The following is a 24,539-nucleotide window of genomic DNA, read 5'->3' as shown; positions in this document are numbered from 1 at the left end:
AAATCCTGTTTATGGTAGTGGAGCTGCAGAACCCTGAAAGATGGAGAGCAGAGGCTGGAGAAGTAAGCAAGGGCCAAATGAAAACCAAGTTAACGATGCTGGTCTTCATGGTAAAAACGAATATTTGCATAATTCGTATTACTTGCCAAGCTCCTAGGTGAAGTGACTTAACTCCTCCGGACAATTGTACGAGATAAGTACTATTACTACCTCCATTTTGCAGATGAGAAGTTGAGACTAGTGAAATTTACTCGTGCAAAATGGCACAGCGTAGCTATGGTAGAGGTAGGATTTTGAACAAGGTAGTTCTGGCTTCGGTTTGTGACCTTAACCGCTACACAAACTTGTTTTTCTAAAGGGCAGTGGGAAGGCATCGAAAGGTTTTAACCAGGGGAGTGACGCCACATTTGCTTTCCAAACACCAACCATCCTGGCACCACTGTGGATAAGGATCCAACAGAGCTTAGGGTGGGAAGAGGCGGCTGTGGGAATAATGGAGCTAAAAATAGGGAAGGCCTGGACGAAGGGGAGGTGGCCGACAAAAGCGAGTGGACTGCGGGCTCCTCCGGAGGCGAGTCCTCAGGATTTGGTTTTGTGGGGGAGAGGAGAGCGACGATGATATTCACGTTTCTGACTCCGGCAATTCGGCGGACAGTGCAAGTCATTCACTGAGGTGACTTGGGAGGAGTCTGGTTTTGGACAAGATGAATTTGTGGTGTCTGTGAAGCTAAGCCGGCCGCCAAGGGGCCGAGGGCGGCTAGGACCCAGAGTCGGGTCCATCACCTGCCCGTCCAGGAGCGGCGCGCGGCTCCGGAAACCGCGCGCGCAGGCGCAGTGCAGCGCGGGCGCCCCCTGGCGGGCGGCTGCGCGCAGGGACCGCCCCCAACCTGGCGCCGCCGCCGCCTGCCTCAGCCCAACATGGCGATGCATAACAAGGCGGCGCCGCCGCAGATCCCGGACACCCGGAGGGAGCTGGCGGAGCTCGTGAAGCGGAAGCAGGAGCTGGCGGTGAGGGGTCGGCAGCGGGGGCGCTCGGTGGGGGCTCGCGCCCGTCCCCGCCTCCAGGCCCCGGCCCGATCGCGCCAGGCCGTTACTCCCCCGGCGCAACGCGGCGGCCGGGAGCCCGGCGGCCTGAGGCCGGCTGCGCGTTCCCCGGCCCGCCGGCGCCACGGCTTCCCGGGGCGCGGCTCCGGAGCGGGGTAGTCGGGGCTGGGGGGCGGGGCACGGAGCGGGGGAGGGGGAAGGGGCCGGGGCCGGGGCCGGCGGGGGCGTGGAGGCGGGATGGCGCCTGAGGTGGGGGGCTTCTGTGTGGGAGCTCGAGGAAGGCGAGTGTCTGTGAGCTATGGGCTAGGGGCGGTTGTGTCCTTGGCCTTTGCGAGGTGGGTGAGGGCGGGGAGGTCTGTGGTCTTTGAGGGGTGGGTTCGGGTGTGTCTGGGGGCCGTAGGAGACTGGTTCGGACTTGCCAGTGGGCTTGGAGGGGGTGGGGTAGGAGGCGAGTGTGGGAGGGGGACCCAGCCATCCAGTCTGGCCTTTGGAGGATGGAGGGGACGCATGTCCTTTTGAGGACTAGGAGATGCGTTGGATGGGGTTTTTGACGGGCATGGCTGTGATGTTTTCGGGAACATGTAGAAGGTGACAGGCGAGGGGGAAAGGACTCAGTCCAGGGAATTGAGAATTGTGACATGCACTCAGGGTTCCAGGCACCCTGGTGGCCACCCCTTCCCCCCCCCCCCCCCCGCGTTTAGGCTTGGGCACCGGGGAGGGCCATCTCACCTGAAGCCGCCCTTCCACGTTTCCATGGCAACTGACAGCCCAGTGCCGGCGTTCTCTCAGAGCCTGCGGGGAGGGGAGCGAGCTGGCGCTGGAAGGCTGCTCGCCCTTTCCTCTCCCCAGTAGCAGTACCTTTGTGCGTGGGAGTGGAGACTGCTCACGTTCTGCCTGAGCGGGGGTTCTTGGCAGCTGGGTTTCCACGAGCCCTCTGAAGTATATGCAGAATTTTGCACATTTTTCTGGAGACAGGCTCTATACGCTCCCTTCTATTATCAAAGGGCTCCAACAAGACAGGTCTAAGGTCTAGACTGTCTTAGTCTAAAACAGCCTTCCTCTCCCCATGTCTTGTCTTTTCCAACCGGGGTGGCTTCCTGTAGTGGAACTTGAATGTCTAAGGCTAATATTCAGTTTGGTTTGGTCAGAGTTAACGTTTGCATTTAAAAGGCATTATCCATTTCCTTGTTTTTCATCTCCCAGGAAACACTGGCAAACTTGGAGAGACAAATCTATGCTTTTGAAGGAAGCTACCTGGAAGACACTCAGATGTATGGCAATATTATTCGTGGCTGGGATCGGTATCTGACCAACCAGAAGTGAGTGTCAGAAGCTTGTGGCGTTGGTATTGTGCCCTAGTAATTGTTTTTTGGACTGTCTGTGTTCTTGCTAGCAACTTTGCAGGGAGGCAGTAGTAAAGTGATGGTGTGGGAAGTCGTCTGGGGTTCGACTTGGACTCTGGCTTAGCCTCTGCCTCACTGAGTAATTGTGGACAAATCCTACATCTGGGAAATAGGGAAAGTCGGGCCCATGGTACAGGGTTGTGTGAGGCGTAAACAAAGTGCAGCAAATGACAGTACCTGACATATCATTTTATTAGTGTTTTCCATTTTTTAATCAGTTGTGAGTTTGACCTTTACAAACTTTGTCACACCTGTGTGCTGACCATACTGCAATTTATTTAGTAATAACTATTCTTGAAAACTGTCTAAACTTTTTAAAAATTTTCAAATTGGAAACACTTTAAGTTGAAATAGTACTGTGCACACTTGATACCTTTCGCCTGCATCCATCAGTTGTTACCATGTTGCCACATTTGCTTTCTCTCTAATGTGTATAAACATACACACACCTATATCTGTACTTAAACATTTTTAGAGGCTCCTGGGTGGCTCAGTCAGTTAAGCGTCTGGCTCTTGATTTCAGTTCAGGTCATGATCTCAGGGTCTGGGATTGAGCCCCATGTCGGTTGCATTGCTGGGCATGGAGCCTGCTTAAGTTTCTCTCTCTTGCTCCCTGCCCCTCCCCCTCCTCTCTAAAAAAAATTTTTTTTTTAAATTTTGATATAATTACAGATAACATAGGAAGTTGCGGCAATAGAGCGGTCCCATGTACCCTCACCCAGCCTTCCCCAGTGGTTGGGTTTTATGTAACTAGTAGAATATCAAGCTCAGGAAACTGACGTTGGTACGATGTGTGTGTGTAGTTCTGTCACCGTGTGTAGATTCCTGCGAGCGCCACTGCAGTCAAGATATAGAAGCCCTTCATCACCACACAGATATCCTGCCTGCTACCCCCTTATAGTTATAGCTTCCCTTTACCCCACTTTTTTTTTTTTTTTTTTTTTTTTTTTTTTACTTTGGTAACCATTTAAACTGATAACATGACACTTTGCCCATAATTATGTCAGCAGTTACCTCCTAGGAATATTTTTCTTACCTAACCACAGTTATCACACATAGAAAATTAGCATTACACTAATAGTATCATCTACTGTGGTCTTTATTCAAATTCCCCTAAGCGTCCCCAACGTACTTTGCTGCCTTGTTTTGATCCATTCAATGTTCATGTACTGTATTTGGCTATTAGGCCTCTTTCGTCTCAGTTTAGGAGAGTCTCCTACCCTTTTTGGTGGTGAAGTTGTTCATGACACTGTCTTGCAGAATGTCCCAATTCCAGATTTTTCTTTTTGTGACCTCGTGAGAGAGTCTTTAAGGATTTTTGGCCAAAATGTTGCATAAGTGATTTGTATGCCTGGTGTGTCATTTACCTCTATTTTATTGGGAGGCACATGATGTCATATTGTCCCATTATTGGTATGAAGTTTGAGCATATGATTTCTCCCTTGTAAAAATTCATTTTTTTCTTTTTGTAATTGGAGGCTATACTTTTAGACAGTGTGAATATATTGCTCCTCCAATTTTTATTCAGTGGTTTTAATATCCATTGTTGATTTTTACCTGACTCACTTAATATACTGCTGATTCTGATCCTTGTATGTGGATTACTGGCATGTGGAAAGAAGAATCTTCCTTTCATATCTTCTCTCCCTTTTGTTCTCTATCTCTGGCCCTCTCTCTTTAATATCACTAGAGACCAATGGATTAAAAAAAAAAAAGTCAGCGTGTTGAAATCTAATGCTGTCACTTTTTTACTGTAGAGCCTTATTTTTTACTATAAACTTATTGAAATATACACAGAGAAGTGCATACATCATAGACATACAGCTTAGTGACCAAGCAAACACACCCATCCTTACCCTTTTCAGTGCTTGGTTTGCCCCATATGTGGACAGCCTCCTCCTGCTGATTCCTTTGTCTTTTTGACGTGACCCTTTAATCTTTGAGCATTTTTGTGACTTTCTGTCCCAACAAGGTGTCTTAGACTCATCTTGTCCTTTTCTTATCCCAGAACTGATACCAGCTATTTCCTTAAGGAACCCTGGTTTGTTCTTTAAAAAAAATTTTTTTTTTAAGATTTTATTTTTTTAAGTAATCTCTAAACCCAGTCTGGGGCTCAAACTCACAACCCTGAGATCCACAGTCTCCTGCTCCACCGACTGTGCCAGCCAGGCACCCTGTGTTCTTTAAATTTTTTCAATTAGGCTTATCTGACAGAAACATTTCATATCACTAGTCTGTGCTAATTGTTTTTAAAAATAAGTATCAAAATAAATACGTATTAAAATGACAGTAACTGTGAACCAACTAAAGTAATGGCCTACAGTGGAGCACCTGCCATGTATTGGTAACCGTTGCTGTCTGTGTAGCCATTCAGCGTAAAGGTCGTTTTGGTCAATCCAAACGGTGTGGAGGCATTTCCGTCTGAAAGTTGGTGTTTAAAAAGAGAGACAATGAGAGAGAGAGTTCCTTACATGTGCCCTGGACTGTCTTCAGCTTGAACCATAGATACAACTTGGTGCTTATGAGTTTCTTGTATGTGTTTTAGAAACTCCAATAGCAAAAACGATCGAAGGAACCGGAAGTTTAAGGAAGCTGAGCGGCTCTTCAGTAAATCCTCAGTCACTTCAGCAGCTGTAAGTGAGGGGGGGGAACCTTTCTGTGGCCCATCGTGGAGGAACACCTCAGTTAAATTTCTGCGAGTTTTCTCTTTCCCTGCTGTCTGAGTGCTCTCCGGAGGTCTGTGATAATTTTTCTAGTAACGGGTGGTTTTTTTCTTTTAGGCAGTAAGTGCGTTGGCAGGAGTTCAGGATCAGCTCATTGAAAAGAGTAAGTTTATTTTTTTACTTTTTTATTACTTTATTTTTAAGCTACAATAGCCCTTATATTTAATTCCTATCCAACCGTGTATCTGAAGACTACATCTCTTATACTCTTGCCTCCTCTTTCTAGAAGTTAGGAACCCTTTTGAGTTTCCTTAATCATGTCTTTTTTTCCTTTTCCTTTTTTTTTTTTTTTTTTTTTTGAGGAAGAAACTTCCATGTCCTTCCTGCCTCTTCTGTCATGCAGAGGTTGGCTGTAGCTACTCAAAGACACAAAGCTATGTCTTCGTTGCTGCTGAGTGTTAGGGACTTTTGTTGTATTTTTTTTTTTTTTTATTTAAAAAGAAAATCTTTTATCATGGAAAATTTCAGATAGATCTGATAAAGCTCCATGTCCCCAATTTAATAATTCTTAGGAAAATCTGATCCTGTGAACAGAATGTACCTGTGTGTTCTTAAATATAAAACACAGAGTACATAGTATTTACTTTGTGAGGAAATTGTATCATTCTCCACAGGTAAGCCATATAGTTTAATTCTATTTTAATGTCTAGTGATGGGATATAGATCTGTACGTTTATCTTTCTGAGTCAGACTCTATGTAGCTGTCTATATTGGACACTTTTCCTGTGCACTGGATCACTCTGAAACATAACCTGCTTTTTGTATTGTGGTTGCGTACTTCTCTCAGATGGTATATCTTGCGGCATCCAGTTTTTGTGTTTGCACTGGGCCAGTGATTTCAGGAAGAGGGATTTTGGTAGTTTGGGGATTAGAACTACTCGGTGACTTTATTATCTCTGTGTACAGGTTTCTGAATAACTAGAAAATTCTAGAAAATGTCTCTTCGTCATTTCCATTCAGATATTCAAGCTCAAACATTTTATCTAAAACCAAACTGTCCTGTTTCCTTCAAAACTTCTCTGCTTAGTTTTTCTGTTATAGTACTTTTTTTCTCCCTCATTTGAAAGTTTGTAGGCATCTTGGACTTTTTCCTGCCAACCTAATCAATTACACCAAGTCCTTTTGATTTTTCATTTGCTATAGCTTAAATAAGTTAAATCTTATTTCTTTTCAATTAATTGCCACTTCTAGAATGTAGAGGTAGTATTATCTGCTTCCTGAAGTCCTGAGACTGATTAAGGAACACCCTGGACCTCACTGCTGTGAGTTGAAGTGGAATGATGTCTGACTCCTCAGTTTTCACAAAAGCCTATAATCCTCCTTCTGGCTCGGTGGATGGTTCAGCATCTGGCTCTGTACTTAACTACCCACACAGAATGGCTGCACCTAGGTACTCATGAGGAAATGAGCCTGAAAGCCACCGCTTGCAGAAGCTTGCCTGAAACAAGCACTTATGTCTTAAAGGTTTTCTGAAGCAGGTGTGGGCCATCCATACCCCTGAGATCGTCCCCTTGAATTGAGCTACATCCCTGGATTATGTCATATTGGTATTTCTTTGTCTTCCCTACAAAGTTGCATTTGATGAATTATATTTTGGTCCTATTAAATGTGCTACTGTATTTATTGTAAGAGAATGTTGCAAATGTTTACTATCATCACTAATTTTTATGATTTTTAGGAATAGTTGTTTTTCCTGAGGGGAGCCTGGGTGGCTCAGTTGGTTGAGTCTCCGGCTTTTGATTTCCGCTCAGGTCATGATCTCGGGGCGGGGGGTAAGATTGAGCCCCACGTTGGGTGCCCCGCTCACCTGGGAGTCTGCTTCTCTCTCTCTCCTCTCCCTCTGCCCCTCCCCCTGCCCCCGCTCACACACGTGCACACACTCTCTCTCCTTTCTCAAATAGATAAATAAATCTTTAAAAAAAAAAAAAAAAAAGGAATAGTTGTTTTCCTTGAACAACTAGTTGGGTTTTACTGAATATCTGATAATGGACTGTTTCTTTATATAGGTGCTAAAATGTTCAGTGGTTCTCCTCTGAAAGCAAGTATGAATTTACAGTATGCATTTTGGGAATGAATCTTAGTGTTGCATCCAGCTTACTTTTCTATTCCTCTTTTTTTAACTTGTCTCATTTTAAATTTGTTTTATTGGATTTTATTATATGACTCTTGGTAAATGCTTTGAATTCTTTCTAGAATAGGGAATTACATAAATACTGGAGTTTATCAGTTCAAATGGTCAGAGCCCCTTTAAAGTAATTCTGTTGAGTTCCGTCTGTTCTGTCTCACCACCTGTCATTACCATTTCCTCCTGCTGTTTTTTTTCTAGAGGAGGGGGAGGGGCAGAGGGAGAGAGAATCTCAAGCAGACCCCCTGCTGAGCAAAGAGTCCGATGTGGAGCTCCATCTCAGGACCTTGAGATCATGACCTGAGCCAAAATCAAGGGTCGGACACTTACCTGACTGAGCCACCCAAATGCCCCTCTTCCTGCCATTTTTTAAGAGTGTATTTTCGTCTTGATTTTCTCCAGTCAACCTCAGTGTGTCTAAGTATGAATTTCTTTGCAGTATCTGGCTTGGGTTTCATTGGACTTCTTGAAATGGTGACTTGGTATTTTTTATCAGTTCTGGAAAATTCCTAGCAGTTACCTCTTCAGATACTGCATTTGTTCTGAGCTCTGTCCCATCTCTTCTCCTACTCTGCTTACATGTATGTTAAACTTTCTCATTGTATCCTTTATGTCTTTTATTAGCCCTTCCATGTCTTCTGTCTTTGCCTCTGGGGTGCCCCACTAATTCACTAATTCTCCTTTCAGTTGAATCTGACTTGCCGTTAAACCTTTCCTTGATTTTTAAAATTTTTTGTTATTAAATTTTTAATTCCCAGAAATTCCACTTAATTATTTCTAAAATCTGCTATGTAATTTTTCAGTAGCTTTCTCTGAAATTATTTTTAAGCTTTCTTTTACTTCTTTAAGCAGAATAAACCTGGTTGTTGTATATTCTATGTTTAATTTCAGTCTCTGAAGTCCTTAAAGATGTGTTTCTGTTGTTTGTTGCTTCCGCTGGTCATTACTCGTAAAGTCTAATTCCCTCTGTGCCTGGTTATTTTTGACTGTGTACTGCTCATTGTAACTTCAGGTATTTGTAGAGTAATTTGAGGGTGAGGATGAAGGTGCCATCTTCCAAAGACTTTATGTTTTCTTCTGCTGGGTGCTTTGACCTCTTTAAATCAGATTGAGGGTCCCTGAAAGACTCAGGTGATGAAACCAAGCTTTAATTCCATGAGAGGAATTGTCTGCTTCACCTTTACTCTTTTTCCTTTGTACAGAATCTCTCCAACGTCTCAGGATTTCTGTATAACAAATCTTGTGGAATGACTCCCTGTGTTCTTGATTTTTGATGTGATGAAATACACATTCTTTTCTGTTAGAATTTGGAGTTACACATTCTTAGATCTCAAGGATTTTGGAGTTCAAACCATTCTGAAAATTTTCTTTAAAAGTGCATTACTTTCTGCTTCCTTTGGCTTATGTACCCGAACTAGAATGATAGAGTGGATTAGCACGGTCCCTCAAGGGGAATTTTGTGCAAATTAGTGAAGGATTGTGTGTTTTTGTAAAAAGAATAAAAGAAAAACAACCAGGCAGATTGTACCCAGTTTCCTTTAAAGGATCAGTGTGGTTTCTACTGTTTGTTTCATCAGACTCCTCTGAAGCTTTCGTCAAACCAGATCTTTCCTCAGCAGGTATGTCGTTCCAGTGGGTAAGCAAATGCTGCACGAGGCATTGTTGGATATCTTTCTTTCCTCTAAAGTTTTTGTGCTGATCAAAGTTAGTGCCTTGGCACTGTTCAATAGGTGTGTTTTGTTTCAATAAGTAAGAGTGTCTCATTTGTAGGTTTATTGCACTTAATCAAAATCTGGCATTCTTTAAAAACAAATTGCTTACTTATATGTCAGTGAGAAATGAACTCAGGTGTCTTTTCCTGGTGAGCCCATTATAGGGTTGACTGACTCACTGCTGCACTTCAGGGTGTTGTAACCCACCCCTTTTGCTCTCACTCCTCTCCTGCTTCCATGAGCCAAGAAAAGACAATTATTGGGGCGCCTGGGTGGTTCAGTCGGTTAAGCATCTGCCTTCAGCTTGGGTCATGATCCCCTGGGGTCTCAGGATCAAGCCTCCGTGCTCGGCAGGGAGTCTGCTTCTCCCTCTGACCTTCCCCCCTCTCGTGCTCTCTCACTCTCTCTCTCTCAAATAAGTAAAATCTAAAAAGAAAAAAGGCAATTATTCTTTGTGGTCGCACTTCGTAATTTAGCAATGTTTAATCTAGTGTCCCTGGCTGCATTCCCTCTTATAAACCACTTCTAGCCCAATAATCCTAAAACGTGGGTTTGTGCAGAGAACTCAGGAAGCATTGTTTGATGTCACTTCTCTGCTTAGAAATACTTGATGACTTTGCTTTATGTCCTGTTAGCTACTATTTTACGGCAAATTGTCTACTGTTTAGAATTTGACTTGCGTGTTTATAGATCTCAAGGATGTTGAGACTTGACCACTTACTGTGTTCTAGATATTACGCAGCCACTTGCCTTTATCTCATTTATTCCTAAACTGCTTCTTGAGGATAGGTACAGATTATAAGCTCCTTGAAAGTAGGGAATGTTGCTGTAGCTCCAGCGACGACCCCAGTGCCTTGTCTATAAGGGATATTCATTGTAGAGACAGATTTCCCATTTTACAGATGGAGAAACAGGGTGTGAAAGGTTAAGCAACAAGTCAGGTCTTTTTTTTTTTTTTTAAAGATTTTATTTATTTGAGAGAGAGAATGAGAGAGTGAGTGCATGAGAGGGGGGAGGGTCAGAGGAAGAAGCAGCCTTCCCGCTGCTGCTGAGTAGGGAGCCCGACATGGGACTCAGTCCTGGGTCTCCAGGATCATGACCTGAGCTGAAGGCAGTCGCTTAACCAACTGAGCCACCCGGGTGCCCCACCAGGTCAGATCTTTAACCATCATCTCATACAGTCTCCATAGGTCAGATCCTTTAATCTGACACTCGTGGCTCTTCTTACACTGTCGTGCTATTATTTCAAAACCTCTCATTTCTCGGGGCGCCTGGGTGGCACAGCGGTTAAGCGTCTGCCTTCGGCTCAGGGCGTGATCCCGGCGTTATGGGATCGAGCCCCACATCAGGCTCCTCCGCTATGAGCCTGCTTCTTCTTCTCCCACTCCCCCTGCTTGTGCTCCCTCTCGCTGGCTGTCTCTATCTCTGTCAAATAAATAAATAAAATCTTAAAAAAAAAAAACAAAAACCTCTCATTTCTCAAACCATCTGCTTAAGGAATGTTTGATTCATTTGTCCCGAATGTACCTTGTGTTTTCTCATCTCTGCACTTTTGCATGTATGATTTTTTGTACTTACTTTGGCTTCTCATTTTTCAAGCTCCAGCTTAAATTCCATCTCCTCAGTGAAGCTTTTCCTGAATAATCCACTCTTTCTTCTCTGGCTCCCGTGGTACTTAATATCCATATCAGTCCTTTGGGACATCTGTTACTGCCTGGGGTGTTATTTCTTCAGAGAAGTGACACAGGTGGATTCTCCATTCACAGGGCTTTGATTCAATTTACACTGTTCTGTATGTTGCTCACGGGTGCTTACAGAACATGACCGACTCATCCATTTACTCAGTACTCCCATAGCAGCTGGTTCAAGATGAGGAAACAGTTGGTTCATTAATGTCATTCGGTAGAATTGCAATGTAGGCAAAATTTGCTGTATCTAACTTACCTTTCTTATTTGTCTCCCACTTTTTTAGTTCATCCTCTCTTCTCGTGCCCAGCCCTACTCTGTCCTGTGCCCCTTCTGTCATCCTGTCTATGATCCAGAGATTTTTTGTGACCTCCTGCGCCATCAGCCTAGTCCATCCCTAATCAGTGCCTCCACCATTTGCAGTTTTAGAGATGACATTTTTATCATAAGAGCAGGACTGGCTATGGGAGAAGAAGGCTGTCCTGATTGTCCTGATCATACTTCTCCGTTTTAGACTCATCTTTTATATTTTGTTAGAGGTTTTTTTTTTATTAGAAAAGTATTATATTCTGATTATACTAAGTCAAACTACTTAGAAGTGAATATGAAACAGGTTAATTACCTCGTGTTGTACTTCAGCCCCAACTTTCTGAGGTAACCAACATTAACAGCTGATATTATCCTAACACAGCCTCCTGTACACACACGCACACGCACACACACAGAGTTGGGGATTTTTTTTCTCACTTGGTATTTTAATTATGTCATCAGGGGGATTTTTTTTTTAAAGAAAGAAATTGGATCCAACCAGTACATATTACCTGCTTTTTCACTTACCATACACGCTCCTGCAGGTTGAGTGCATCCAGAGAGAAGCGTGTAGAGTAGTGATGAAGAGCCTGGGCTTTGGAGCCAAACTGTCCTTGAATGTGAATCCCGACTCGCTTATTAGCTGTGTGACCTTGGGCAGGGTTCTTAAACTCCAGCCTCTTCAGTTCCCTTCTCTGTCAAATGGTCATCATAGTTGTACAGGTTTCTGTGAGGGTTGTAGGTATGATAGATGTAAAGCGTATAGACCAATGCCTGGCCTCTAGTGAGGACTCTGTTAGCTATCGTTATAACCTCACATTCTTTGCAAAAGCTGAAGATACCCAGCAGTCTGGTTGTGCCTCCTCCCTTGGTGAGTATTCACGCTGTCTCCGTTTTCCCCACTATAAACAATGTTGCAGTAAACTTCCTTGTGCACCAGCTTGTTTGTAATGGACTTTTTATTTCTATTTGACAGTGTCCCAGAAGTGACATTACTGTGTCAAGGGTGATTTTCATTAACTTTAGCAGTTACTTTCTGTGGTATAGTGGGAAATAGATATTTGGTCTTTGTCCCCTGCTCCGGCACACAGCTCCCTAAAACCCTCGGAATCTCCGGAGTGCTAACAATGACTAGTGCATGCTGCGTACCAAAGACATGGGGATGACTGAGGACTGGAGGCCCCTACAGAGCTTGAGGATGGGGCTTTGGGGCCCCTTAGAACTTTCAGCCCTACCCGGAACCTCAGAGAGCGGGGGAGGAGGGAGAGACTGAGTTAATCACCAGTAGCCAATGACTTAATTAATCATGACCGCATAATGAAACTTCCTTAAAAACTCCTGAACTCTGGGGCGCCTGGGTGGCTCAGTCGGTTAAGCATCTGACTTTGGCTCAGGTCATGATCTCAGGGTCCTGGGATCGAGTCCCGCATCAGCCTCCCCTCTGAGTGGGGAGTCAGCTTCTCCCTCTGACCCTCCCCCCTACTTGTGTGTGTGTGCACGTACTCTCTCTCTCTCTCTCTCTCTCTTTCAAATAAATAAATAAAATCTTAAAAAAACCCAAAACCCTAAACTGTGGTACTTTTGTTGGTGTACAAAGTGAGGTGCTAGGAGGGTGGCGTGCCCAGAGAAGGCATGGCAGCTCCCCGCTGCTCCCCATACCTTGCCCTATGCATTTGGCTGTTCCTGAGTTGTATCCTTTATAATAGACCATTAACAGTAAATAAATTGTGTCCCTGAGTTCTTGGGGCTGTTGTAGCAAATTATGAAACCTGAAGAAGGAGTTTAGGGTACCCCTGATTTATAGCTTGTTGCTTAGAAGTATGAGAGGCCTGGGACTTGGGACTGGTATTTGAAGTGGGGGGGCATGCTTGTGGAACTGAGCCCTTAACCTGTGGGTTTGCCCTAGTTCTGGCAGTAAGTGTCAGAATGGAATCAAATTGTTGGTGTCTGGAGAATCGGGGAATTGATCTTTGGTTTTGGAAAACACCCTAGAGTTTCCAAAAAGAGTATCTCCATTTACAGTCCTAGAAGCATAGCTTGGGAAGGCCTGTTACAGATATTATTGAGATAAACTACTGGGAAAAGTGAATACTTTTTAACTCTTTATTAAAGTGGATTTTTGAATCCATACAAATAAAGAAGGTAAAAAACAAACCCCTGTGTACCCATCACACTGCCCCAAATCCCAGACCATGGTCAGTGCCCTGTCCATACCCGACCTACTCTCACTTCCACCTCCTGTGTGACATTCAAAATCATAGACGTCATACCATATTCTTGTATATTCATGTTTCAGTATGTATCTCCAAATGATAGGTTTATAAAAATTGTGGTTAAGAACACTAAAAACAGGGAAGCCTGGGTGGCTCTGTTGGTTAAGTGTCTGCCTTCGGTTCAGGTCGTGATCTCGGGGTCTTGGGATCGAGCGCTGCATCGGGCTCTCTGCTCAGCGGCAAGTTGGCTTCTCCCTCTCCCTCTGTGATCTCTCTCTCAAATAAATAAAATCTTAAAAAAAAAAAAAAGAACACTAAAAACAATTTCCACAGATTTTTTTTTTTTTTTTTAAGTAGGCTCCACACCCAGTGAGGGGCTTGAACTCACAACCTGAGATGAAGAGTTTTGTGCCCTACCGACTAGTACAGTGTTGTACAGCAGATCTCTAGAGCCTGTTCATGTCGTGTAACTGAAACTTTCTACTCCCCGTTTCTCCCTTCCCCTGGCAGCCACCATTCTACTCTCTGCTTCCGTTGAGTCTGACTATTGCAGAGACCTCACATAAATGGTGTCATGCAGTATTTGTTCTTGTGTGACTGGTTTATTTCATTTAGCGTGATCTCCTCCTGGTTCATCTGTGTTGTAGCATATGACAGGATTTCCTTCTTTTTTTTAAGGCTGAATAGTATATTCCACTATAGTGATATACCACATTTTCTTTATCCGTTCATGCATTGATGGACATTTAGGTGTTTTTCACCTCTTGGGTAATGTGAATAAAGCTTCAGTGGACATGGGAGTGCAGGTATCTCTTCAAATCCTGACTTCAGTTCTTTTGGATAAATACCCACAGGTAGGATTGCTGGGTTGTACGGTAGTTCTATAAGCTAGGCTCTTACCACTGTAATCACACCAAGGAAGAAACTCCTCAGCAAAGCAAGTATTGCTGTTACATTTCTTTTCAATGCTGAATAGTACTCCGCTATATGAATATACCACATTTTATTTATTTATTCGTCAGTAGTCATTTGGCTAGTAGGTGTAATACTGCTGTGAATATTCATGGCAAGTTTTGTGTGAACCTGTTTTCATTCCTCTTGGGTATATAGCTAGGAGTGGAATTGCTGGATCATTTGGTAATTCTGTCCTTAGCCTTCGAGATACTGCTACACAGTTTCCCAGGTGGCCGCACCGTTTTCTGTTCCCATCAGCCATGTATGAGTGTTCCAGTTTCTCCACATATTTATATATTTTTTCTTGTTAGGCTTCCTTCTGTGGTCATATCTAAGAAACCATTTGCCTAATCAGATGGGTTCTAAGAGTTTTATGTTTTTAGCTCTTACATTTAGGCCTCTGATACATTTTGAGTTAATTTTTGTGTATGGTAGGAGATAGGGGTCCAACTTCATTCTTTTCTTTGAGGATGTCCAGTTGTCCCAGCATTATTTATTGAAAATACGATTCTTTGAATTGTCTTGTCACCCTTGAAAGCCATTTGACCCAACTGTAGAGGTTTATATCTGGACTTTGAATTCTGTTACTCTGTATATCTCTTATGCCAGTACCACACGGTCTTGGTTACTGTAGTTTTGGGTACTAACTGTTTTCCAGTTTTTATATGAACTTGGTTTTCCTGAACCTTTAGAAGCACGATTCATCAGCATACTTTTTCTAGCTTCATAGCTGTAGAGCTCCCTCTTCTGTTGCTTTCATGACGTGTTCAAAAATAGGGTCTCATGATTTCTGAGGTGTGTTCTGTTTCTCTCTTCCGCATTTTGGGGACCATCTCTTTCTTTTACTTTTGTACCCATGTGCGACTCAATTTGAAATCCCTTCCCAGCACTTTATAATACAAAGATATAAGAAGAAGGAAACTGGTCCCTGGTCCTGTTGTCCACATAACCCCTTTTGACAGTTTTTAGAAACAGTGTACAAAAAAGAAAAAAAAAAAAAGAAAGAAACCATGTACATATTTGGGCTCCTTCAATAGTTGACTAAAGTGAAGTGAAAGTATTCTTCCATCCTTATCTATTATGGTTTCAAGAAATTCCTTTCAGGAAAAAATAGGTGTACTTCTGCCAGAATATATGTAATTGTTCTTAAAAATACATATTTATGCAAATTCTTTTTGAATTTGCTTATTTAATATGTATAAAGAATATTTTAAAATTGGGAATATGTGTCAGCTGAGGAATATTACTACCATTTTTTAAATACTATTTTTTTAAAGATTGTTATTTATGAGAGAGAGAGAGAGAGCATGCACACAGGGAGGGGGAGGGGCAGGCAGAGGGAAAGCGAGAAGCAGGTTCCCCGCTGAGCAAGGAGCCTGATGGGGGCTTGATCCCAGGATGGGATCATGACCTGAGCCGAAGGCAGACACTTAACAGACTGAGCAAGCCATCCAGGCATCCCTTAAATACTATTCTTAAGATTTCTCAGAGTAATGGGGCTCCTATCCTCTTGAGCTCCCTTTCTTGATAGACAGGATTCTTGTACAGTTTGGGGAAGGAACCCAGGCTTCTTGTATAATTATTAATCCCATTAGTGTACTTGCTGTTTAAGTGACCTATATGCAGCCAGGAGGGAGGTACTCCTGCTTGCATGGTCCCATCCCCCAGCTGTCCTTAGGTTGCTTCTGGTTACACTGTTTCAGATTACTTGTGTTTCCGGAACTCTGGTAACTTTGATGCTTTGACTGTACAGTATCCTCTCTGTCAGCCAGTATTTTCCTGGCAGTTAGAACGTATGGTCCTGGAAGATGGGAAATAGTTGCTTTTTTTATCTGGCAGTGCTCAACAACATCTTTCCTGGCTGACGGACAGACTGCCTGAGGAGTGCTGCTGATGCTTTTGGGACTTTTGTTTATTCCCTCCAGGGGAGCCAGGAAGTGGGACGGAAAGTGATACTTCTCCAGACTTCCACAATCAGGAGAATGAGCCCAACCAGGAGGACCCTGAGGATCTGGACGGATCTGTGCAGGGAGTGAAGCCTCAGAAGGCTGCTTCTTCTACTTCCTCAGGGAGTCATCACAGCAGCCATAAAAAACGAAAGAATAAAAACCGACACAGGTCAGTGGCAGGGACCTCCCCTCTCCCCCTCCAACCCGGCCGCCCCCACTCCCCTGCCCAGAGCTGCCGTGACCATTGCTGCAAAGGGACTTTATACTAGAGTAAAAATTCGTCGGAATTGGTGCCGTCTTTCTGTCGCAGATGGGGAGAAATTGCTTTGGTCCAAATGAAATAGGCGACATTTTCGCCAGTGGAGGAATGGGTGGGCGTTAGAGTAACGGTGAGGGAAGAGAGCCTTCTCACTGTTTGTAGTGTAGAAGAATTTCATTCCATAAACACTTTTTTTAATATGGTGCATCTGAGGAGGAGAAGGGGAAGTCTGTAAAATAGGACTTGGAATATGGCACTAGTACGTGTTGGGAAGCTGCCAAGTGGAAGAGAGTCTTTTGCTCCTAATCCTGGTCCCTGCCTGCGCTTACTCTCTTGTGGGTGGACAGAGCTGATTGGACATGCCTTTTTTTCTTTTTGAATACAAGGTGTTTGATTGCTTATGATTTCTTTGTTTTATATATCTCTGTAATATGCTGATTTCAGATATCAGAGAAGAATAATATAAAGTCTGTAAGATATGAGAGTACCTTTCTAGATAATGTTTGTCCACTGTGTGTGGTTTTTTTTTGTTTTTGTTTTTTTTTACAGTGCGTAATGAGATAGGAATGACATCAGTGGACAGAGAGGTCAGGTGTCACCCAGAGAGGATTTTAGCATTCATTCTGCCTGGGGTTTGTATGATAATGCCAGGGCCTATTAACTCAGATAATTGGAAATTATACAGCTGTACTCAGAGAGGGTGATGCATAGCTTCTAGAGTGAGCAGTCTGGCCCTCACCTCAAACTTTCTTCTGGCAGGCATGAAAACCAGGTATCCGTATGCTGGCTTTTGTCCTGCTCCTCTCAGGAGTTTACATACTGAGGTGAAAGGGCACCAGCAAGGAAGGGGCGGGGTTCCCTGTCCTCCGGTGCCCTTCTGGGTTGGGTTGCTCTACGGACTGCGGACTGCGGGATATTCCTTCCCACATCGAAGGCATTCACATTGTTAGCTTCGTGGTTGCACATGGGAATGATAGAGAATGAACTTGAACTGGTTTAAGCCTCCTAAGCATCAACAGATTCTTTAATTCTTTTAAGAAATTTTCTTGTCAATGGTGGTGGTGATTTTTATGCTGCAGAAGTAGTATTTCCTCCAAAGAGTGACTCAAGACCGCTGCTTAACACTTTCCTGCAGACCAGAAATCACTATGCCAGTCTCATGACTGCAGTAAGAAATAGCAAGAATTGCACAACTTTTTTTTGTGCGTGTAAGGTTAAAGGCTATTTGATCACTGTGGTAGGACTAATGCTAGCTTGTCACAAACAGTAGCAGGGAGCCATACTCTTAAAATATTTTTTTAAATTGTTAAGGTAATTAAATGTCATGCTCTGTGTTGCTTTTAAATTTACGCCAGTGTTATTTTAAAGTAATGGTTCTTTTCCTGTTTTACAGTGTCTAGATTAGGGGGACAATTCCTTGAAAGTTTCTGGGACATAGTTTCCATTAGTGATACAGTAGATAGCTACTGTTTATTGTAGGTGATACTTCCCTTTTTTTAATGCCATGATCGGCTGACTGATAAAAAGGAATTAGACATGAACTTAACTTCCTCCTGTAGGTTTCTAGTAGATTTCTATAGGAACAGTACTTCTTCCTACCCTTTTTTCCTCTGGTTCCCAGAGCTAACTCCTTCCAGAAAAATAGAAGGATTTATAAAGATCTTGGATGTTATTTATTGCTTTCACAAATGGTGTTTTCTGTTTGGAAAGCAGGATCCCTTTGTCATCCCCTGGTTTACTATCTGGCTGGCCTTCTCCCTTGGCTGTAGGCGCCTATGTGCCCCAAGGGAGCAGAGTGGAGCTGATTTGCCTTCTTTCTGTGTAAAAAGGTTTAGTGCACCAGAGTGGCATCTCGGGGGCCAGTGAAGGTTCTCAGATTCCTGCCATCTTCAGTCAGGAAGTGTCCAAACCCCTTGCCCCCGACTCTTGTCTTTGTGGTTTTTCAGATTGTGGGAGGGTGGAGCACTTTGTTCATACACATTTGTACATTTGCAGTCAGTACAGTACTTGTTTCTCCTCCCAACTTACCACGCCCCATATACTCAGATAAGTCAGTAGTAAATTATTTCAACAAATGTCTGAATGCCATCTGTGCGCCAGGCACTGTTGAGGGGTGAGTCAAGCAAAGTGGAAGTGAATATGTTACTGTAGCAAAAAGGAGTAACTCTCAGATTTGTCCTTAAAAGTTGAAATAATAACTTACAGCTGCTCTTAGAGTTTTTACTAATACACAAACGTCTAGAATTCTTCTAGGTAGTTTGTGACATTTTCATTAAGTAGGTACAGTCTAATTTGTGAACAAAATTAAGTGAGGCTGAAAATTAGATTTTTTTAAAGTTTTATTTATTTATAGTAATCTCCACCCCCAAAGTGGGGCTCAGACTCACAACCCCGAGATCACGAGTCTCTTCCGGCTCTTCCAACTGAGCCGGCCCGATGTCCCTAAAAGTTAAATGTTTGGTTTTAGTTCCTGGTTTGTACCTGGTGTACTCTTCCCCAAATGACTTAAGTGAGGTGGTTGCATAAGAGATATTGAAGTTATGCTTTCTTCCAGCTTCACTCTTGCAAACATGGGCCGGGAGGAAGATAGAGCATTTTGCATATTGTTTTAGCACCTGTCTACAGTGTGAAAGGTGTTGGAGCCAGCCAGAGAGCTGATGTCATGCTCAGGGTTAATGTTTGCTTTGGAGGTCCGCCCAGAACCATGGCCTGTTAGCAGCCATGTGCTAAACAGCCTCCTCCCCTGTACTGTTCCCTTCCAGATCCCCGAGGCGCAGGTGTTTGTGGGTGTCAGCTCTCCTTTGTTTTACGGGGGTGGGGGGGTTGTAGATTTGGGTGTTCTTTTTTTTTTTTTTTAAGATTTTATTTATTTATTTGTCAGAGAGAGAGAGAGCACAAGCAGGGGGAGCAGCAGGCAGAGGGAGAAGCAGGTTCCCCGCTGAGCAAGGAGCCGGACGCGGGACTCGATCCCACGACCCTGGGATCGTGACCTGAGCCAAAGGCAGACGCTTAACCGACTGAGCCACCCGGGCACCCCGATTTGGGTGTGCTTAGTACTAGCCCTGACACAAACAGTTACTAAATCAGGGGCAAAGTGATGTGACTGTGCAGTTTTCTGGAACAAGACTGTCACCGAAGTTTATTCATTTGACCCTTGGCTTTCTAGGATGAATGCTCCAAAAAAAGAGTACCGTGTTCCCTGGACATTCTTAGAACTTACAACTTGAGTTAAAAGTTGCAAAATGTTTTCTTTCAAAAAATTTATAATGTTTTTATCTTTTATGTTAGAGTATATTGTGCTGAATTGTTAGTACTGTCTTCAAAGCACCCTTTCGTTATATGACTAAACCCTTCTTTCTCTATTTCTTCTAATGCCCTATTTATATTTTTCACTACAATTACGTATTTTAAAAGTTCTAACTCTGAATCTGGCAGCTAATAGACGGCTTGCAGGTGCCTCGTTTTCTAATGAAATAACTTTTCCTTTCATAGTCTGTTCTTCTGATACGAAATCCAGTGAGGGAAGGGACTCTCCCAACCACAGAATCTTTGGTGCTTTGATGTTTGAAACTTTATGGCTTAAGATTCTTAAAGCTGATTTTATTTCTACGAATCTTGCTAGGGTGGCTAATCGACTAATTTATTCAATTAGTGTATTAATTTCTATTGCTTTCTTCCTTTCAAATGCTGCCCCTCAGCCCGTCTGGCATGTTTGATTATGACTTTGAGTAAGTTTGATTTGAATTAGTATTTGTGCTGTGTTGTTTAGTGTGTAGAGACCAATATGCCTTTTTGAGACCTTTCTAACCCATAGTTTATCTGTTTAATTGTAGGTATGTATATTAGGTTAGGCTGGGAAGTTTTTTTTAAAAACAGAAAAACGTGATGGAGGTAACATTTTATTTAATAACTTAAGCAAAATTAAGTAAACTTCACTTTTATGCATTTTAATTTCTTTAAAAATAGATAACCTTTAATTCACATTTAAATTGATTTTCTGGCTTTGCTTCATAAGGAGATTAATAGTTTAAGATCTTGATATTTTGCTTTGGAAAGATTTAAAAATTGAAATTTGTTTAATTTCTTTTGTGTTTCATGTCCAGAAATACAAACTCCTAGTCTCTTTCCTGTTCTTAATCATTACGTGTCTCAGTGATTATCAGTGATATAGTTACAAAGCTAACACATTAACATAGAGCATGCCCTCTTAATCCAATCTCTTTAATGCATAGTACTGAATAGTTTTAAAATTATATGGCTTTCATAACTGCTGTATATTTCTTTTTGTCATCTAAGTTTGCCTTGTGGCGAGAGTATCTGCTTATGTTTTAAAATACTTGCTTAATAATATCTGGATAAACAACTAAATACGACATAGTCTATTGAAGAATGTGGGTTTTACTTAACCAAATAGTCTTTGTTATAGCTTGTGCCCTATGCAGTAGCTGATTCCTGGCCCCTCTTTCTGTAAATTAAAATGCAAATATGTTTTATCTTTTCTATCACAGGATTGATCTGAAGTTAAACAAAAAACCACGAGCTGTAAGTATCAGCCAGACCATTTCAGAGAGGCTGGTGATTTTGTAGCTAATTAGAAAATGTGTTCGTCTTCGGAGCTGAGTGTTCCTAATCTCAGGTTACAGCTCTCATTTTAAAGGCTGGGGTATCCATTTGGATACACTTCAACTTTTAGGTGTTACTTAGGTTTTTTTTTATATTTTAGATAGAGAGGTCACACATTTTTACTGAAGAAAAATTCCCTTTGATTAAAGAATGACTTGTTAATACTAGTTGTTTTTATTTTTGTTTTATTTTGTTTTGTTTTTGCTTGGTGAGCTCAGGGAGCCCAACAAGGGCAGAATTGATGTTTCGGTCCCTCTGTGGACTTGGAAGTTGGGACATTTTCAGATGTGAAGTATTGTCTGTTACATTTGAAGTAGAATGTTTGACTATAGAACAGCCCCCTAGCAGAGTTTATGAATTTTTTCTTAGGTTTCAACTAGTGTTCTGAGAGTAAGTTGGGACTCTTGTTTTTCTCTCTTTAGGACTATTAGAAGACTCATTAGTGCAGAAGCTTCCAGGCTGTAGAGCCCTGCTTCCCTCCTCCAACCTCACAAAGATACATACCCCTCACCTGAGTGCGCGGCCATCCACCTCTGCTTTCCCAGACCCAGTGCCTGTGACTCTGAATAGTTTGTTCTGAAACGTGGTGACAAGTCATTTCTGTAAGACCACATTGGATCATTTACTGTGTGTCATTTTTAGTAACAGAACTGCAAGAAGACCAAGACATGGTTATAATTCCAGCAAGTTGCTAACTGTGCATTTCTCCCTTCTTGGAATGAATGTGTCCCCCCAAACTGGCTGGCACCAGCTTCATCTGTGATACCCATCGAGAAACGTTCTCTGGTTTTGTTTTATGCTGAAGGTAGAACATAGGTCACGTTTCAGAGGGAGGCTGTAAATATCGGGCATTTTCTTATTTTGTTTGTGTTTTATTATTTTTCTATTGTTTTTACCATCTTCTTTTCTTTGGGGACTTTTTGTAACGCCCTTGTACAGCTCATACCTTCCTGCCGACATATCTGATCATCTGCTTCATGCAGTTGCCAATATTCTCAACTGAAAATAATCTGGTTTACCATAAAGAAAATGGGGAACTTGGCTCTGTGTTTTTGCAGGGGGAAGGTAAAAAGGGTTTATTTAATAATTACCTATCTTAAATCTTTCTGCCTTGGAAGCAGTTTCATGTTCAAGGAACAGGAGAAGCTGAAAAACCTAAGTTTAAATCAATCCTTTTAAAATAGATATTTTTATTCTTTTATATAAATAAAATTTCACAGGTGTTGACTTCTCATGCTTTACTTTTAAACCTGAGATTGTTTTTTCGCTTATTTTATTTATTCGTATCATGCCTTATGGAAATTTCTTCCTTTTTCCATTTTTCTCTCTTTTCTGGTATCTGCCTGATGAAACATTGCTCTGAAACTCACTTAGGTATATGGAAAGGCTCGACACTGCACCCATAGCTGGTATCGTATGGGGCTCTTGAGCAGATTGAGAGAGAGGATCTGTGAGCACCTGCAATGCCCGGCAGACCCCCTTCCTCACAGGGTCGGCCGGGCTGCGGAGCTTGCCGATTTGTTGAACTGTTACCTGCCTCTAGAGTGGTGCTTGGCCTCAGCTGCTCACGGGAATCACGTGGGAAGCTTAGGGACCCACTGATGCCTGGGTCCTACCCCCAGATACTCCGGCTGGGGTGCAGTCTAGTGACTGGGATTTCCTTCCAAAGAGTCCCTGGGATTCTGATAAGAAGCCAGGTTGAGAACCACTGCATGAGGAGTGTTTGATTGGAATCCTATGTTGTGAATCAGTCTAGAGGATAAGATTTGGGGCCCCATCCTTCCTTCGACGCTGTCTAGTCATAGTCCTTGACTTAGGCCCATATCTTTGTTAGAACAGATATGTTCCATTGTGATGATATTGGTAGAGCCGAATACGGATGGTGTCTGTTAGCAAAACGAATCTTCCTTGTCAGATGTGCAAAAGCTTTCACTCTTGTTCTCTAATAAATTTTTTTTTTTTATTCTGTGGCTAATTAGATGTCTTTGGTAGCAGAACTCCAATGTCAGGGTTTTTAAGAAAATAGTTTCTTATATTTAGATTGTTCCTTAAAAAATGAAAAAAACAATTCTAAAGCTAAAACCATAGGGACCAGAGGATTTCTGTACCCTCCTTTGTCACTTTCTCTCCTTTCCCAGGAGAGAGAAGCAGGCCTTCCTGCAGTCTCCGTGGCCTGGAGGAGAGCACACAGCAAACCTGAGAATATTTCTTTCATAGTTTTACATTTGCTTGAGATCTGGTGGGATTACCCTTAAAAAGCTGTGCTACGTAAAAACATACCTGTGTATATGAGTACACATGTATGTCTGTGACCATGGTTAGAGGTAGGCTGCTTGCTTTATACTTAGTTTCTCTGTAAGGTTTTCAGTCATTGATTAGGGGACTCCCAGGTTTTTCTGTAAACTGGCCACAGGCTGAAGATATTTCAGTTCTGAGAGCCTGCTTATGTCCTCTAAATTGGGGAGGTTTAGGCAAAACCCCCAGGAGATGCCTACCATGCTTGTGATATTTGTCACTTTGGTTACGAACTAAGTTTGTTCGACAGACTTAGATGTGACCAGTGACCCTGTCAGAGTGGCTGCCAGGACCCCTGAGAGGGGCTTCCTTCTAGGCAGGCCTTCACCGGATTATTGGGGTCTGGAATAGTATTTTGCTTTAGGCCTTTAGCCTTCTCATCTCCACAATGGGAAGAAGTTGCCCTTTGCTTCTGTTGGTTATAAGACATTTTAAAAAATCCAGGCCCGTGGTAGTTCTATTTTATGTCTTCTTCTGGGAGGATGGTGTCTGTACACAGCTCCCGAGGGAGGCTCAAGTATGCTTGCTCTTCCAGGGGCTGAGGAAATCGTTGATTTTGTTGAAACTCCAAATGTTCTAAGTAGCATCAGACCCCGCAAGCTGAAGATGGAGAGCCGGGACACCCCACAAAGGAGAAGACCGGCAGCTCTGTGGGGCCAACGGGAGGGCCTGAGGGAAGTGCCAGGAGCTGGACGGGGCCGGCGTGGGCTGAGAGCACGGGCGTTCAGAGCTGCTGTCCGTCTTGGGGGCCTCGGGAGTGCTCTGAGAAACGGAGCCTTTGGGTGCTGTGGAATACTCTGTAAGTACCCTACAAGGAGGGTTGTTGATACCTTGACCTGTGTGATGAATAAGGGAATTGAAGCAAGTATTTAAATGGCCTAACTTTGAAAGGAGTAAATATGCTGTTTTGAAACACTCTGAGACCTAGTTTTTGCTTTTATTCTGACTTCTCTGCCCCTCAGCCTCACTCCCAACTACTGAGGCATGAATGACGACGTGTAAAAGTGCATGTGTGAAGCCCGCCACCAGGGCTGCTTTCCCGGGGCCGTGTGGAGCGCCGAGCGTGTGTCTTACACGTATACTTCTTCGGATTGCTGCCCTGCTCGGGGCCGGGGAAGGTGACTAAGGAGAAGGAATTGGGACTCTCACTGCTGTGTTCATGTAAATGTTACCGCGTCTGAGTTTTCTAAGTGGTAAGCTTCAGGACTGGAAACAATTTTCACTTTGGAAAACTCTTTCTGTAG

The 24,539-nt window shown here is 43.0% G+C and overlaps 1 protein-coding gene across 4 annotated transcripts; it reads left to right on the top strand.

Annotated features, from left to right (window-relative positions):
• The first annotated feature begins 839 nt into the window (after positions 1-839).
• On the top strand, positions 840-24,211 carry MEAF6 (MYST/Esa1 associated factor 6). Of its 4 annotated transcripts, XR_006411432.3 has the most exons (9): positions 866-1,008; positions 2,248-2,363; positions 4,993-5,080; positions 5,228-5,273; positions 8,873-8,914; positions 16,095-16,287; positions 20,211-20,268; positions 20,886-20,919; positions 21,423-24,211. XR_006411432.3 is itself a non-coding variant. In XM_044390457.3 (8 exons), exons 1-8 carry the CDS (start codon positions 919-921, stop codon positions 21,429-21,431), a joined length of 618 nt encoding a protein of 205 aa, XP_044246392.1. In that variant the 5' UTR covers positions 841-918; the 3' UTR covers positions 21,432-24,211. The 4 variants fall into 4 exon arrangements, 3 of the variants coding, with proteins under 3 accessions (XP_026372424.1, XP_044246392.1, XP_057161164.1); XM_044390457.3 differs by lacking the exon at positions 20,211-20,268 and having other exon boundaries at positions 841-1,008; XM_026516639.4 differs by lacking the exons at positions 8,873-8,914; positions 20,211-20,268 and having other exon boundaries at positions 840-1,008.
• Positions 24,212-24,539: the final 328 nt, after the last annotated feature.

The sequence above is a fragment of the Ursus arctos genome, unplaced genomic scaffold (assembly GCF_023065955.2).
Source record: "Ursus arctos isolate Adak ecotype North America unplaced genomic scaffold, UrsArc2.0 scaffold_32, whole genome shotgun sequence".
NCBI classification, from domain to species: domain Eukaryota; kingdom Metazoa; phylum Chordata; class Mammalia; order Carnivora; family Ursidae; genus Ursus; species Ursus arctos.
Note: the sequence above shows the minus strand (reverse complement) of the source record. Positions and strands in the feature narration are given on the sequence as shown.

Excerpts from the sequence above, each read along its gene's own strand:
- MEAF6 (XM_057305181.1), top strand. The coding sequence starts at position 919 with ATGGCGATGCATAACAAGGCGGCGCCGCCGCAGATCCCGGACACCCGG. Across the intron at positions 2,364-4,992 it reads CGGTATCTGACCAACCAGAA|AAACTCCAATAGCAAAAACG; the intron begins GTGAGTGTCAGA and ends TATGTGTTTTAG. Across the intron at positions 5,274-16,094 it reads GGATCAGCTCATTGAAAAGA|GGGAGCCAGGAAGTGGGACG; the intron begins GTAAGTTTATTT and ends TATTCCCTCCAG.